At 53.4% G+C, this 14,702-nt stretch overlaps 7 protein-coding genes across 7 annotated transcripts; 4 read left to right on the top strand and 3 right to left on the bottom strand.

The window, feature by feature from the left end:
• Nucleotides 1-208: 208 nt before the first annotated feature.
• G647_02458 (uncharacterized protein) lies at nucleotides 209-1,528 on the top strand (the record flags this gene model as incomplete). The annotated part of the gene is made up of 2 exons (XM_008726807.1): nucleotides 209-515; nucleotides 591-1,528. 2 exons carry the CDS (start codon nucleotides 209-211, stop codon nucleotides 1,526-1,528), a joined length of 1,245 nt encoding a protein of 414 aa, XP_008725029.1.
• A 269-nt stretch (nucleotides 1,529-1,797) lies between these two features.
• G647_02457 (uncharacterized protein) lies at nucleotides 1,798-2,883 on the bottom strand (the record flags this gene model as incomplete). Its single annotated transcript, XM_008726806.1, has 1 exon — nucleotides 1,798-2,883. The coding sequence occupies one exon, from the start codon at nucleotides 2,881-2,883 to the stop codon at nucleotides 1,798-1,800; it is 1,086 nt and encodes a 361-aa protein (XP_008725028.1).
• Nucleotides 2,884-3,242: 359 nt separating this feature from the next.
• On the bottom strand, nucleotides 3,243-4,442 carry G647_02456 (uncharacterized protein; the record flags this gene model as incomplete). The annotated part of the gene is made up of 2 exons (XM_008726805.1): nucleotides 3,243-3,718; nucleotides 3,779-4,442. 2 exons carry the CDS (start codon nucleotides 4,440-4,442, stop codon nucleotides 3,243-3,245), a joined length of 1,140 nt encoding a protein of 379 aa, XP_008725027.1.
• A 1,035-nt stretch (nucleotides 4,443-5,477) lies between these two features.
• On the bottom strand, nucleotides 5,478-6,584 carry G647_02455 (uncharacterized protein; the record flags this gene model as incomplete). Its single annotated transcript, XM_008726804.1, has 1 exon — nucleotides 5,478-6,584. The coding sequence occupies one exon, from the start codon at nucleotides 6,582-6,584 to the stop codon at nucleotides 5,478-5,480; it is 1,107 nt and encodes a 368-aa protein (XP_008725026.1).
• Nucleotides 6,585-7,374: 790 nt separating this feature from the next.
• Nucleotides 7,375-8,025, top strand: G647_02454 (uncharacterized protein; the record flags this gene model as incomplete). Its single annotated transcript, XM_008726803.1, has 1 exon — nucleotides 7,375-8,025. The coding sequence occupies one exon, from the start codon at nucleotides 7,375-7,377 to the stop codon at nucleotides 8,023-8,025; it is 651 nt and encodes a 216-aa protein (XP_008725025.1).
• A 324-nt stretch (nucleotides 8,026-8,349) lies between these two features.
• Nucleotides 8,350-9,264, top strand: G647_02453 (uncharacterized protein; the record flags this gene model as incomplete). The annotated part of the gene is made up of 2 exons (XM_008726802.1): nucleotides 8,350-8,986; nucleotides 9,053-9,264. 2 exons carry the CDS (start codon nucleotides 8,350-8,352, stop codon nucleotides 9,262-9,264), a joined length of 849 nt encoding a protein of 282 aa, XP_008725024.1.
• Nucleotides 9,265-13,379: 4,115 nt separating this feature from the next.
• Nucleotides 13,380-14,592, top strand: G647_02452 (uncharacterized protein; the record flags this gene model as incomplete). Its single annotated transcript, XM_008726801.1, has 2 exons — nucleotides 13,380-14,070; nucleotides 14,132-14,592. 2 exons carry the CDS (start codon nucleotides 13,380-13,382, stop codon nucleotides 14,590-14,592), a joined length of 1,152 nt encoding a protein of 383 aa, XP_008725023.1.
• Between the last annotated feature and the right edge of the window lie 110 nt (nucleotides 14,593-14,702).

Here is a 14,702-nt window from a genome sequence, read left to right as displayed (position 1 = left end):
CTGTCAAAGGGCGGATGAAACTGACGGGACCTTTCATGAGCGTGTGTATTCCAAGGTGATAAGTGCGTGAGTGAGCAAAGGGAATCACAGGTTTCGAGTCCAAGTCACAAGACAGCGAGGGTCATCTGAAGTCCAGCATTTTCACCCTCTCGCCGACGACGGGCAGTCCTCCGTGACAGTATTCCCGAAAATACACATACCCGCAATCATGAGCCGCTTCGATAGCCTGGAAAAGCCGTCTTTCACGTGGCACTGGAGATCACTGGATGATTTCAAGAGGACATCATGGTTCACACTCGGCAATTACTCGAACGTCATACTGCTGATTGTCTTCCTGCTCCTGGCATTCAACCAGATCCGGCGGAAGCAGAATGAGGCCAAGAAGGCCGGCTACGAGAAAAGATACCTCAAGGCGCCTGAGTTCCCTGAGGTCGAGGAGCAACCGGACTTTGACTGGAAAACTACGGAACCACTCCAATTGCGGCCCTTCAAGCCCAAGTACCACCTGACGATGGGTAAGTTATACTCTTCTCCGCTTGTCCACCGATAAGAAGGGACTGACTCTACACGAGCCGAATCTGACGTCTCAGCACTCGAGAATCTGCCGCCCTCGGAACTCCTGCTCATGGACAAGAACTACGCCGATCGCGTCGCCTACCGCCGCAAAATCATGTCCGAAGAGGGCGAGCACGTCGTCGCCGTCCACGACGACTACCGCGTGCGGCCCGCCGTGGTCGAGCTCTATCAATACCTTATGGGGACGTATCTCCCTCTCCGCTTCCCCAGCATGTTCAAACTCCACGAGGCGTACTATGAGGCAGGCCAGACCTTCATGCTTGAAAACCTCGTCACCAAGGCGTTGTTCCCGGCGAAAGCCTCGCCGACAATCCCGACCGCCATGCTGCTAGAGACCCTCGGCCGCACAGTCGACGAAGACTTCCTGTTCCTCCAGCCTGAGGAAGACGAAGATCCATCCCCGGATAACAAAGACAAGGACGACGTGCCAGGTGCGAAATATATTCTCGAAGCGTACGTGTGTTGCTGCCCCTCAGGCTTCGACCCGCGTGAGAAACTCGGCAAAAGACTCGCAAGCATCCACGAGCCCGTGCCGGGCTATCCCGCCAAACTCGAAGCCAGTATGGACCGTTTCTTCGCCCGCCTCGAGGTAGGAAAGTACGTCCGCCGGGTGAACTGGGCGATCACCACAAACGGCAATCTCTTCTCGGCGGGCAAGGGCACGAACCACGCCCACGAAGGTGATGCCGTGACGGAGCTGGAGGAGGTAGATACCGAGAATACCTTCCTGAGATGTGAGAGGCAGACATTGCACCGGCTGCCAAAGACAAAGGCACTGGTATTCGCGTTCAAGACGTATATGTATCCGATCAAGGATCTCAAGGACGAGGGCAGGGGAGAGGAAGTGGCCGAGGCGATTGATGGGCTGAAGGAGGGCAGCACCCCTCAAATGCACTTCTACAAGAGAGGAGCTGTGTGGGGTGAGGCTGTGAAGAGGTATCTGAGGAGCTAACCGGCTCAGCGATGCAGTCCGCCACAAGGATTTGGTACTCGTACAGGATGAGGAAGACGATTTGATGTTCCGCTATAGTATTCGTGTGGATATTTGGCAGATTCATGCATGACGATGGATTTTCGACACCCCCTGGCCTGCCTGTTCGCAAACCTAAGGCAACTTCAAGAGCAGGCGTAAGAACGGTACCGTAGCGTCATGCCTTTTTTAATTCCTCGCTATGCTTTTTGGTATCCAGGCTCATTGCCCGCATCTATGTCTACCCTCGACTACGACAACCTCTCCACCACCTTGATAAGATCCCCCGTGACGCCCATGGCCGTGACCTCTCCACCGGCGCCGGCCCCCTGAATCACTAACGGATTCGACCCATACCGCTTCGTATAGAAGCAAATCAGATTATCACTCCCTCGCAGGCTCGCGATGGGCGTGCCCTTCTCCACCATCTCCAACCCGACCTTGACCTTGCCAGCGCCGACGTCCACAGATCCTACATAACGCACGACTCTGCCCTGCCTCGCCGCATTATCCTTGTACGATTCCATCTCCGAGTCAAACTCCGGCAGCCGCGTCATGAACTCGTCGCTGGACTTTGCGCTTTCCAACTCCTTAGGTATCAGGCTTTGCACGGGGAACGAGTCCGGCCCTTGGACCTTCAGGCCGGCCAGCCGCGCAAGGATCGTGAGCTTCCTCGCGACGTCCATCCCGTTGAGGTCATCTCGCGGGTCGGGCTCCGTGTAGCCGGCCTCTTTGGCCTGCTTGACGATCTCCGACCACTTGTCCTTGCCGGTCCCGTCCGCCGGGGCGAAGGAGTTGAACAGGAAGGACATGGTTCCGGAGAAGACGCCCTCGATGCGCGTGACCTGGTCGCCCGTCGCGACTAGATCCTTGAGCGTGGAGATGACGGGCAGGCCCGCGCCCACGCTTGATTCATGGTAGACCAGTGCGTTGCCCTGTGACGAGTCGACCGCGGAGAAGATGTCGTTCCACAGTTGTAGCGAGCCTGAGAAGGCCTTTTTGTTGGGCGTTACCACGCTGATGCCCTTGCGCAGGAACGACGGGTACGCGTTTGCGACATCTTGGCTGGAGGTGTTGTCGACGAGGATGACTTTGCCCGGCGCGGAGGAGAGGTATCGGATCAGTTCGTCAGGGATGGAGAGGAGTTTCGAGGACGAGGACTGGAGGTCGGAGGCGTTGACAGGGGTGTAGGATGAATTGTACAGTTGTTTTGACGAGCGGGAGACGAAGATCACGTTGGGCCGCAGGCGAGCTGGCAGGGAGGAAAGTTGGGAGAGGAAACAGGTGCCCACACCACCGACGCCGATGACGGCCAGGTACAGTTTCGAGGAAGACATCACGATGTAGCAGTCGTGCAGGTGTTTGCGCAGGGAAATGTGTTGCTGAATGGTCTGGACGGAGAGCTTTCAGAGAAATCCCCCGATTGAGAAATTCTGATCACCATTGTGAAAATGCGGGGTGATGCACAAAACTGCGGGGTCGCTGCAGCCTCGTCGGCCTCACAGCCTCGTCGGCAAATTGACTGCCTCAGAAGGGCTTTTGAGGGTCCCTCAACACATCTATATCCTCGAACTCCGGGCTTTTGCTCGCTGAGCCATCCTACCTTGAACATGACATATCCCCAAAGACCTCGACTCGGGGGTACACAAGAAAACTGTTCTGAACTTTCGGTCTGCCTGCCTTCCTTGCTCCAGTCCTAGTCCTCCGACTTTCGCTCAGAATGGCCTGGCTCTGAGCAGGACGAGGAAAGGCGCAAAGAATCTTCTCCCTTCTCAAGGAAGCACTTCAAGCAGACCCCGGGCAATGACTGCATCTCCTTGCCCAAACTTTCTCGGATGTAGCGCATGTGCTTCTCTTGGCAATACAGGCATACGTCCGGTTCTCCACAATCCCTAGACCAGCAGTTGTTCTCTGGGCCGCCATCTTGATCAACATTACCCGGAATGGGTGTGGAAATTCTTCGTAGGGAGACATAAGCGTGCCACCAGGACTCCGGGTACCAACAAAGGCTGCCAACTTCGATGCCCTCTTGGATGAGCCAGATGTGAATAGTCCCGAACTTCTCCCGGGCAGCCCAGCAATTGTCATCTGTCCCAAAGTCCCGCCCGACTGCCAGAAAAGCCTGCCTGAGTAATTCTTGGGTGCGACGGATCCGTGTTTTGTCGAGAAACTCTGCCTGGTAGTGAGTGTTGACGGATGACGGTGCCGAAACGTTTCAGGGGGTGTACGCACCGTATATGGAAAGACCATCATGACCTGACGCAAGCGGCAGTCTCCCAGCCAAACCTCCGTCACCACATGGCGTTATGGAATCCTTAGACCTCGCAAGGTGCGCCTTTGTCACCAGCCAAAATAGGTCATAAAGACCGAATGAGGCGGCGATGGGAATAAAATCCTCCCGTTGCAGTCCTGGATATCGATCTGGGAAAGCCTGAGCGTCGAACTGATCGGCAGCGAAACGTCCAAACCAAGCCACATACTCGCGCAGGGTGTACACCAGCCACGGTTTCAGTGGTTCGTGGCACTGTCGCATGTCTGCGAAGACGATGAGGTTACGCAACCGCTTGGCGTCCATGGACTCAATGAAATTGTGTTTGTAGTGGATGATATGGCAGAAGTCCAAGACTGTTTGCGGCTCGTCGTCCAGATCGATGACCTTCGTCGTGCCTTCGCTGAACCCTGAATTCAGCATTGCCTTGAACAGCTTCGATGCCAGGCCCAGCACGAGACCAGAGGCTCTGATATCCAAAGCATTTTCCCCTGTCCCAACTCTCAATGTCACGTCAGCTTCTGGAATGATCTCGACGGTTTGGCTATTTCTTTGCACCCGCTTTGCCTCGCTGGCTGCAACATCCGTACAATCCGCCTTTCGCTTCTTGTTGTTCCCGCCAGACATGCTGTTAGTCCCCGACCCGTCGTCGGGAATAGTGACCAAAGTTTGCGGAGAAGGCATGGAAACGAGCTGTCCGCTGAGGAGGAGACGCTAGGAGAGCAACTCAGGTCACTTGAACACCGCCTCTATGCATTGGAGGGACAATTCGCATCGGTAGCGGTGCATATGCCTCGAATCGTCAGGTTGATTCTCCCAAGAACGAAAGACGGAGTAAGGACATGGTGAAAGCACTTGTTTTAACCCCTGATGCACAGACCATTGGTGGTAGCCGCTAACCAAAAAGGGACCTATACCTCGTGCCCGGTTGCCACGTCCGTGCTTGATACGGAGTACTGGATCACTGGTACACAGTACAAGGTGTTTGGCTGGCAATTTGTGCTACGCAGTACGGCCAATACTCGCCGGTGTACGCACCCCTTACCCAGTACTCGGTACGTGCCCGTTGTGTGCCAGATGTTGGACCGCTCTGCATGTCACCGATCAAGCTCCCACAGCTTTGCAAATGCCTATGCAGCCTCACGTCCGGCTTGCTCATGGAACAACCAGTCAGTATGTGGATGCATTGTCCCGTTACGTGATCACAACCAGCACCATGCTTTCCGACTGTATCGACTTCGTGCCATTCGCAGAATCCTTTCGGAGTCATCCCATACCAAGTGCTACACTCCTGGAGCCCTTCGTAGGTCTTGTAGCAAAGGAATCACGACAATTTGGGGAACAGCCATCCCGTCTGGACAGCGTGGAGCATGGTTCAGTCGGGGTCGCCAGGGCCAGGAGTCCCCGAATATCATGCCAGGCGAAGTAAGCGTCAATTCTCAATGCCCGAAAGAGGGAATGGCGAAGGTTCCTCCTCAGCTCGTGTGCGCTACACTGGCAGCCATTTTTCTGGCATTCTGCAACCTTTGTGCTGCTGGGCAGGAGTTCATCGAGTGGGAGCCGACCCAGCATATACACAATATCGACAGGGGTTCCGAGGGGTGAGTCTGCCTCGTATGGCTCGGGGGCTCCCTGTCTGTAAAAGCTCTCGGTCCTCATGAGTCAATCGCGATTTGGTACATCAAATCCAGGAAGGCCATTCTGTCCGCCGATGTCTTCCCAGAACCTGGCAAAATCCACCCGCTTCTTCTCGAGCCGTCTCCTCAACTCCCTGATCGCTTCGGCCTGTCGTCCTTCGGTGAATCCACCCGGCTGCGACGTCTCGAATTGAACAATTTCGATCCACCGGAAAAAGACATCTTCAGCGCCAAGGCCGGCAAGGTTGCGTCGGAAATTCTCTACAGTGCTGTCCTCCTGTGCATCGTGCGCAGTGGAATCGGGTGTCTCATGAACTTTCCAGACCAACCATTGCTTCTGGTAATAGACCAATACCAGACTTTCCAGGTCCTTGAGCTGAATGGTACCCTTCTCGACCAATCTGTGCGCATCTAGCATCGCCTTGAAATCGAGATCCCAGTCTTTGTCTAGCAGCAGATATCCTGTCTTGGCTAGGTACGCCGGCCGCATGGCTGGATCGACCTTGACTTTGATGGTGAGTTCCTCATCTACGTTCCACGTCTTGACCTGATCCGGGTTCTCCCCAACGAGCAAGAGCGTATCCCACTTCCTTCCTCTTCGGACAATAATTTCTGTGTCTCTGAATCCCAGTCTTCTCCTCCACTGCAATGGACTCGCGAATCTCGACAACTTGCTCCCGAAAAAGAACTCCCGCGGCCAACTACCAATCAAGCCGAATATGGCATAATCGATCATTAACAGCATTGTCCGCGAGGTCACAGCATTCACGAGTTCTCCAACGCCGGCAGCCGCCGTGTCGACTTTATATGCAGTGTCATATCCAAAGATCGTGATGATTTGCTCGAGGTATACTGGCGCAGCATAATACACTCGAGCGCAGAGTCCAAGGACGATGAGCAGGTTTAGGAGGACTGGTACAACGAACACGCGCTTCTTCAGGCTCGGTGGGGTATGGTCGAGGTGGACGAGGTAGATGTGATCGGTAGGGAGAGTGGAAAGGAACGGACGTAGCGGCGGCGGAGCATACTGGAAAGGTGACGGGGGTCCGGAAGGAGTACTCGCCAGCGGTCTGGGAGCATTGGATGAGCTCGCCGCAGGCTTCGTGCCTCGCTTCCCTGCGGCACGAGCCATCTCAACCAACGCTCAATGCAATGTTGGTGTGCAGTCTGTGGGCTGCAAGTGACTGCGTAGAGGTAATTTTCTGCATGAGTCATATAAGGCACGTGATAGGCCATCCGTGAAATGAGAATGACTCATGCTCGGCTAGACCTTTTACAGTTTAGACCTTAAATTTCGGCGAGCACCAGCGCGCTTCCTCATTTCCACATGAGATCGTGTGTTCGGCACGGATTATCATGATTTACCATTCGGGAACGTTTCCATTGGTGAATGTATCGGGCATGGTCTGCTCAAGGACAAGCTCAGCGCGAGGCTTGTTTAAAGCTTAGCCATACGAGGAGGGGGCTGAGGGGCCAACGTTTCGAGCTGAAGGGCTTTGCTGACATTGACCAGGGGCTGAGATCCAGGAACCACCCAATCCTGTGGCTGCATTCTCCTTGTGTAATCTGGGTATGCTGCTATATCAAGCATGTTCTGCTTACGATACCTCGTTTGGCCGAGAAATCGTGTTGGTGGCGCGCGAAGCTTTGGTACAAGTGCTTATGCTCACCTTAACCCTCTATGTGGCTAGCCATGCGCCCGCATATCGGTGGGTCGTTGGCCTGAAATACTGATCCTTCTGCTGTTTTCGCGTCGATCTCTTGGTCTACCTTCGCGAAGCGTTGGTGGTCCAGACTTTCGCTGCGACCTTGTGTTTCCTGTTAACGAGTTTCTTCGGGTCATTTTCTGCTTGGTCAGGGCGACTGGTTCTGAAGTCGATCCGTACGAACCGACACATCTTTCGATTCATCTCGCTGCCGTAATGAAGATGGACTTCATTCCGGATCGCCTGCTTCGAGGCATTGCGGGGAACAAAAGAGTTGTGCCCAACGCAACGGGTCATCGCGCCCCAACAACCACATTGGTGCTGAACAACGCAAAGATCACCCATGCCCTAGGCAAGTTGGCTCAAGCAGGAGTTGCCGACGACGCCGCCAGTGGAATTCTTAACCTGCAAACAACCACGAGCACGGTCTACGCAGAGAAGATCACACATGGAATCGAGAAATTGACAAACGCTGGTCTGGCTTCAGACAACACTGCTTCAACCACGGAATCCAGCAGCCACGGTCTTGCCACGAAGTATATTATTGTTATTGCTGTCGTCAGCGCAGTCATACTGCTCGTCCTTCTGGCTGGTGGTTGTTTATGCTGGAGGAGGTACAGGAGAAGAAGAGCGTACAGTGTGGTCAGCAAGGGGGTTGACAAGAAGGGAAAGACGCCTATGGGAGAGAAGGAGGACATGTTCAATGCTGATATGGGAGAGTCGGAGAGTTTCAACGTCGACAGTCAGAAGCTTACAGAGCGCAATTTCGAGAGCGGGTACGACAAGGTAGACACTGAGTACGAGGGAACAGGTTATGGAGGAGTCGACGAGCACGCTGGCGACAAGAGAGCCAGACTTGAGGCTTGACCGGCCGCGTCGCAGCTGAAATGTGCTGGGATCAATATCTGTGGTGGTTGAATGCTATTAGGATCGACTGTGAATGCCCTGGGGTTGGTGTTGAATGCGAAAGACCGTTAGGCCGCGACGACAATAGTGGAGTCCAGGTTGGGTGTCTTTTCTCCTTTTCGGAAAATGCCTTTCATTCACTTTGCACCCATCTCGTTCTCAACTTCCGCTGACTCCGCGCTCATCACCCCAGCAAATGTATTTCCCGTCATCTACTTCCTTAGCCTTACATTTCTTTCCCCTGCCATCCCCGCCGCCTGTTCTCTACCTGTACAGTCGCCTGCGATGTCTTCCTCCTCTTCTAGCAGCCACAGACTCAAACGCAAAGCGGGTGAGATGGAGGACGAATCCCCAATACAACCTCGATGTATCGACGTCGACCCAGAAGGCAAAGTGTTGGTCAGTATTGGCAAGGGTGACGCTGCTCGTACTATCCGGGTCGCAGGTCCTCTGATCGGTCACGCTGCACCTAGCTTCGGGCCATTATCCTCGGCACCTGTCGAAGGGGGTGACAGATTTATTAGAGGGGAGAACGGCAGCCCAGAGGTCTATCTGGACTTCTTCAATATTATCCACTACAAGCATGCGAACGTCGGCAAATTAACAGGACAGAGCCTGAGACAACTTGCCGAGCTCGCCAGCAGCAATTGGTGTGTTGAGGTTTTCAAGCCAGTTATTGCCGACAGGCTCTTTCCCGTCATTCATGAGATCAAGAATGCGTCCAATGATCCAACAGGAATGAAGAGTATCATATACACACTGAAGCAGCATCAAGTCACGTTCGAGGAGCTGTTGGACATTGCTGCGCTCTGCAAGATGAAGGAACTGTTCTGGAGGTCTAGTAAGGTCGCAGTTGCACAGACTCCTGAACCGCTCCAACGGTCTTCAAGCATGTGCCACGTTCCGAATTTCATGGCCTACGGTAAAGTCACAACCTCCTACCACAGAGGCGCCCAGTGAGCAAGTCAAGCTAATTTAGACGAGGTAGGCTATATCAACGTCGCACGGAAGAAGGCCGTTGCAAATTTCCTCATCGGCGTATTCGAATGCTTTCATAACAGCCAAATTACGGCACTGGACGAGGAAGATGCTAGTGAAAGCCTCACTGTATATGCTACCTTCCATCACCTCCTCCGAAAGGAAGAGATCGTCGCCCACAAGCTCCGCGATTACGAGGGCACAACTGGTCCAGGCCATTGAGATTGTCCGCAGAACCGCGACTTTGACGAAAGGGAAAGGCAGTTCGAAGGAAATATCACCTGGCGGCGATGGTACGATCCTTAATTTGCCGACGTGGTGCAGTGGACAATTGGCCAGAAATATTGCGAGCAACCTTTTACAGCTCATCGATGTTCACACCAAACTTCTACGTGGGATCTCCCTATCTTGCACCCAAAACCCATATCTGGTTGAACAGGAAATCTGGACAGAGACGCCCGATCAACAGGGAGCGGGAGATATTTGCCTGGAGAAGGCGCTAAAGAGCGATAATGTCATCACCACTCACTCTTTCACAATAGTACGGCCAGCCAGCGTCTTTCAGGCATACAGCTGGCACCACCTACTCCATGTCTTCACATCAAGCAGATACGACTCGACGCGGGAATGCAGCAATGGGCTGCGTATCGTAGATGAGCTGGATGATCAGGAAGAGCCGCATGAGCCACTGACGTTCCAATTGAGACTGAATGACGCCCTAGTCACTATTTCAACCTGTTCAACACATACAAGCCTTTACCAAGCGACGTGCTCGACCATCGCGCCACATGGACAATATGAAGTCGTGATGTACCAAAAGACGTTGACACATCTTGGTCCTCTCTTTCCCCTCTTCCTTCCCTGCCTCCCCTTACTACATCGATCACTTGACCTTTCTAGCCACCGGGAACCCGACTTCCCAACCGAAACATATTTGCACTTCTCTGACCTGGGCTGGTCCGGAGACAGATGACATGCCTGACCCGGTGGACTCACCATGCTAGTGAAGATTGCTCTACCTGGAATTTTGCAATTTCTGACCTCTCCTACACCGGAAGTCAATCCACTTCAATCACCGTCTGCGCGCTGCAGGGCAAAAACATGCCTCTAAATCCAGGGCATCCCGAAGCGTGTTCGACAATTCCACGGGACGGTAGATGTCGTGAACAAGAATCGTGATGGTCGGGTTCGGGATCTGCCATCAATCAGACATACTCTAGGTACGGAGTACCAACCATGGCGTCGTTGATGGTCAAGCTTGATTTGGCGGGTTAGCCAGGTCGAGTTTCCAGGAAAACTGTACTTTGGTCTTTGGTATTTGCTGCCACCTGGTCAAGACTTTCAAGTTCAGTCATTTAAAAGTCGCTCGTAGGCTGATTTGCTTACTTACGAACTACCCACCTGTCAAGCGCCGTCAATATGCTCCTTGCCGTACGAACACGGGCTGCGCTATCGTGCTTGTTCCATTGATTTGTTCCTCGATCACAGTCCCGTTCAAGGCTATGGCACACCCCGGCACCTGCCTACTGAGCGCCGTCGAAGAAACCTCACAGGGACATGTCTGTACTACATATTGTACGGGTGGCTTTGCTCCGGTGATCGATCCCTCTTCGCTTGCTACGAGAGAAAAGTCGGCTGAGGAACGGAGGTTGTGACTCCTTGAGCCCGAGATCTCAGTATGGATGAGAAGGCATTTGACCTAGGGTAGGAGAATACCGAGATCGACATGAGGTAGCCTTGCATGTCGCTTGGATCATTTCACTTTCAACATACTACTTAGGCACTGTGAGGTTCATCTCCGAGCTTTCACGACCGGACCTCTAGATTGCCAGACCGGTCCAGGTTGCTTTCTTGCAGTCATCCTCACTTCTCACTGCTCACTCATCAACCACTCATCAATCACTTATCTCCAGATCGGCTGACTTCACACGAAATACAAATCGCCTGTGACGGCTGTCCCATCACCTTATCTGACAACCTCGTGGCGGACAGTGGAGATACAACCCTCGCTAATATGGCATGAAAGCACAAGGCGAAAGAGATCGACACGCAAGAAGACCAGCCTCATCCCAAAGTCGTCGAAGTGGTGCCCAATGCCGATGCGACGTTCAAAGTCGGGACCGGCAAAGATGCCCTTGAGGTCAAGGTCTCAGGAATGGTCATGGTTCGGCGCCGCCAGTGCTTTCCAGGATGTTATTCGGCCAATTCGTGGAGGCGAAGACCAAGACCGTCAGGTGAGTGCACTTCATGTCCATCTCGTAGCCTGCGCTACTGTCGTAGTACAGGGTCTGGGATTTCAACACTTCACCTCCAAAGTCCTCGATTGCTGACAACGAAGCAGCCTGCCAGAAGAAGACCCAGAAGCCTTCTTACAATTCTGCAACATTGTCCATGACCGACCTGTGAAACTCTACGAACTCACTAGCCGACAACTATCAGCACTGGCCGTGCTGAGCGATATGTGGCACAGTCAGGAGGTGGTGGCCTCGTGGCTGTACCGGAGAACCGGCCTTGTTCGCGGCTATGTGCACCGGAAGAAAGTCGTCGAGGCCCAGGCAACGATCGAGTGTCCGTCGAGTTTACCTTACCCCGTACCCCCTACAAAGACAGACAGCTTCTTTCTCCGAGACCTGATCGACATTTGCGCGACCCTTTGTGAAGGATTTCTGGTACGCTACTAGACAGTACCTCGCTCTCTGTCCCTGCGACTCCACAACGACCACCGGAAGCGACCTGAGAATCCCAAGCATGGTTAATCCGGACGGGGAAACAGTGTACGGTAGGTGCCTGGCCGATAGTAGTTTGCTTGGTGAGCCCAGTGGTCAACAATCATAGATGTGACCGCCAAGATCCAGACTCGTTACGTCAATGCTTTCCTGAAAGACGTGTTCGACTGCCTTGGTGAGGGTATCGAGTCTGATTCCAGTTTGCTGTACTGTCGAACCACAAGGCGCGGCATGCTCCACCTCCTTCTGCGCAAGCATGGCATCATCTCCGCCGACATGGTCGAACCGCAGTCACTGAGAGTTGTAATGGGCAGACTTAGCGTCCTTGCGGAGGAGCTCAAAGACGACAACAAGGGACCAACAAAGAACAGTTGCAACAAGGAGAAATCGACTCCGAGTGCAAAACGAGGCAAGCTATGCGACTACTGCAGTCGTGATTTCGCCGTCGAGTTCGCAGCTATCATCGAGAAACACAGCGCCGCGTTGCCTGGTGTGTGCTTGTTATGCTCCCGGGCTGGTAGGCCTGGCTTCCTGGTCGACAGTGTCAAGCGTCACAGCTGCCAGAATGCAAATGTCTGAACCAACAGTACTGGAGTCGGAACTGAGTACTTGCAGTCGGAGCCGGCGCTAGGATCAGCTGTAGTATTGGACAGATCGTTCTCAGCGTTGTCGGATTTGATCAAGGAATATGCAAGCGGTCATGGAGTAGAAATGACCATCTGCCGCCAGGGCTGGGCGGACACTTGGACTAGGAACCCGCTTCAGCAGTGGCTAGTGACTGTAAGAGAGGCGTGCTGGACTGTTGGGTGGCGTTCATCATGACGGGAAGGGCTCAGGTATTGGTCCATACGGTGGAAAAGCTCGAGAAAATCAGGGCAGCTTGTGCTGCTGGTGCTGACCTGGGCTGTATTACGGTCCTGCGACATCGACGAAACGCGAGACTTACTCTGACCTCTCTTTGCTCACACCAACGATCCAGGGACGGCTGGCGGCGAGTTCGACGCCGCCTCTGACTTCCCGAGTTTCTAGATCACGCGTAGTGGTCACACGAGGAACAAGGCGCTTCCAAGACTGCTGTCATTGGGATTCTGAAAAAGAGGCAGGAGTTGTAAGGTCCGGAAGAACGTCCCGCAATCTATCCACCACTTCTACCTGATCGCCTACGGCCAGCCCGACGATTTCAAAGTGATGAACGCCGGCAAAGCCAATGTCTTATTGTTCTTGTTCCTCATGGATGAGTGTCATTCCCCGGGGCGGCAGCGCCATGATCTAAGGAGATGTTGCAGGATTATGTCCTGAACTGTCACGTCATACACTGAAGACAGACAAGTCATATTATGGCAGCCAATGGATTTTGCGATGATTTCTACTGAGCTGATATGCAGCAGAAAAGCCCCAAACCCATCCTTGTGGTCACCATCAACTCGAGGTGTTTTGTGAAAATTCCATGTTCAGACCACGTAGTTCAAATTGGCAGGAGCGACATAACGAGTCCCTCGCACTTACCTGACCTCACTTTCAACTTCTGCTGAGCTCTTGCTCCTAGACTCCGAGTCCCACATGCTCGTCCTCAAGAAATTCTTATTGTCGAAATCACCTTCAGCGCCCACCATGACGAAGACCGATGATAATAACGGGGATGATCAAGCTGCCCAGGCGGGTAAGAAACGCAAGGCTGACGAGATGGATCGCGAGGCCAAGGAGCAGGGAGAGCGCCCAAGGGTCGTGGAAGTCATCCCTAACGGCGATGTGACTTTCAAGGTTGGAACTGGCGAAGAGGCTTGCGACATCAAGGCATCTGGCGTGGTTGTCAGCCTAGCATCTGAAGTCTTCTCCTCGATGTTGTCCTCGAACTTCACTGAAGGCCGAACAAAAGTCATTAGCTTGCCGGAAGACGACCCGCAGACTGTTTTGACCTTCTGCCAAATCGTCCACCACAAAGCAGAGAATCTCAATCACCTCGAGCCCGAAGAGCTCAACAATTTAGCTGTCTTCGCTGACATGCGGCTTTGTACGTCGGCGTTGAGACCCTGGGTTGTCATGAGACTTTCACCACTTATTGAGCGGCTGGACCACAGAAGTCCGAAGTTTTGGCAACACCAGGAAGACGAGCAGCAAGCGGGAGATGGGGACGGATATGCGCGAGATGACCTTGAGCGGCTCCTCCCCGTTATGCTGCTGTTTCAGCTGGAAGGGATGTTTTGGAAGTCTACCCGGTTCCTGATTTGGTCCACCAAACCTTCCAAGCCTCGTCAAGAGCAGAATGAGAAGACGGAATCCTCGATATACGACGTTGTCTATGGTGAGTACATACAGAAAATGTTGTGGTTTGCAGCTCAGAGCCCCGAATCTGATATTCGCAGATGCTGTTTTACAGTCTGCGCGCACTTGCATCACGTCGCTCTTCGCCTCCGTTCTGGAATGTGTCGATAGAGGGTTCGGAGGTAGCAAACAGATCCCATCGTGTCAAATCAGAAAATATGGCTTCTTGATGTGCGCCCTGAAGTTCAAGAAGGTCAGAATCGATATGGAAATCCACCGGGACCAGTCTGTGCATAGCGTTTCAGTTGCAGTCAAGGACATTGCGTGCCGGCTTCGACAGTCGAACGCGTTGAAGGATCAAATGGAGGGCGATGGATGCACATTTCGCACAGACAACCCGTGCAGATTTTGCTCCCGGGATGTTGCGAGCGACCTGGAAGAAACCGTGGACGAGTTTCTCGACGAGGTCCCGGGGATCTGCCTTGGGTGCTACTTGAACAAGGGAAAGGTACTCTTGACGCTTGCTGAGTTATGCGACCATAGCATACAGGAAAAGGAATAGGAGATGGCGCATAGCTGCTGAAGCACTCCAACACTCATTTGACGCACGCCGACAAAGAGACGCGAACGTAAAACAAAGGAGTCTGCAGAGTGAAGTTTGTGATATACTCG

The sequence above is a fragment of the Cladophialophora carrionii genome, assembly GCF_000365165.1.
Source record: "Cladophialophora carrionii CBS 160.54 unplaced genomic scaffold supercont1.2, whole genome shotgun sequence".
Taxonomy (NCBI): Eukaryota; Fungi; Ascomycota; class Eurotiomycetes; order Chaetothyriales; family Herpotrichiellaceae; genus Cladophialophora; species Cladophialophora carrionii.
This window is presented reverse-complemented; position numbering and strand designations above follow the sequence as displayed.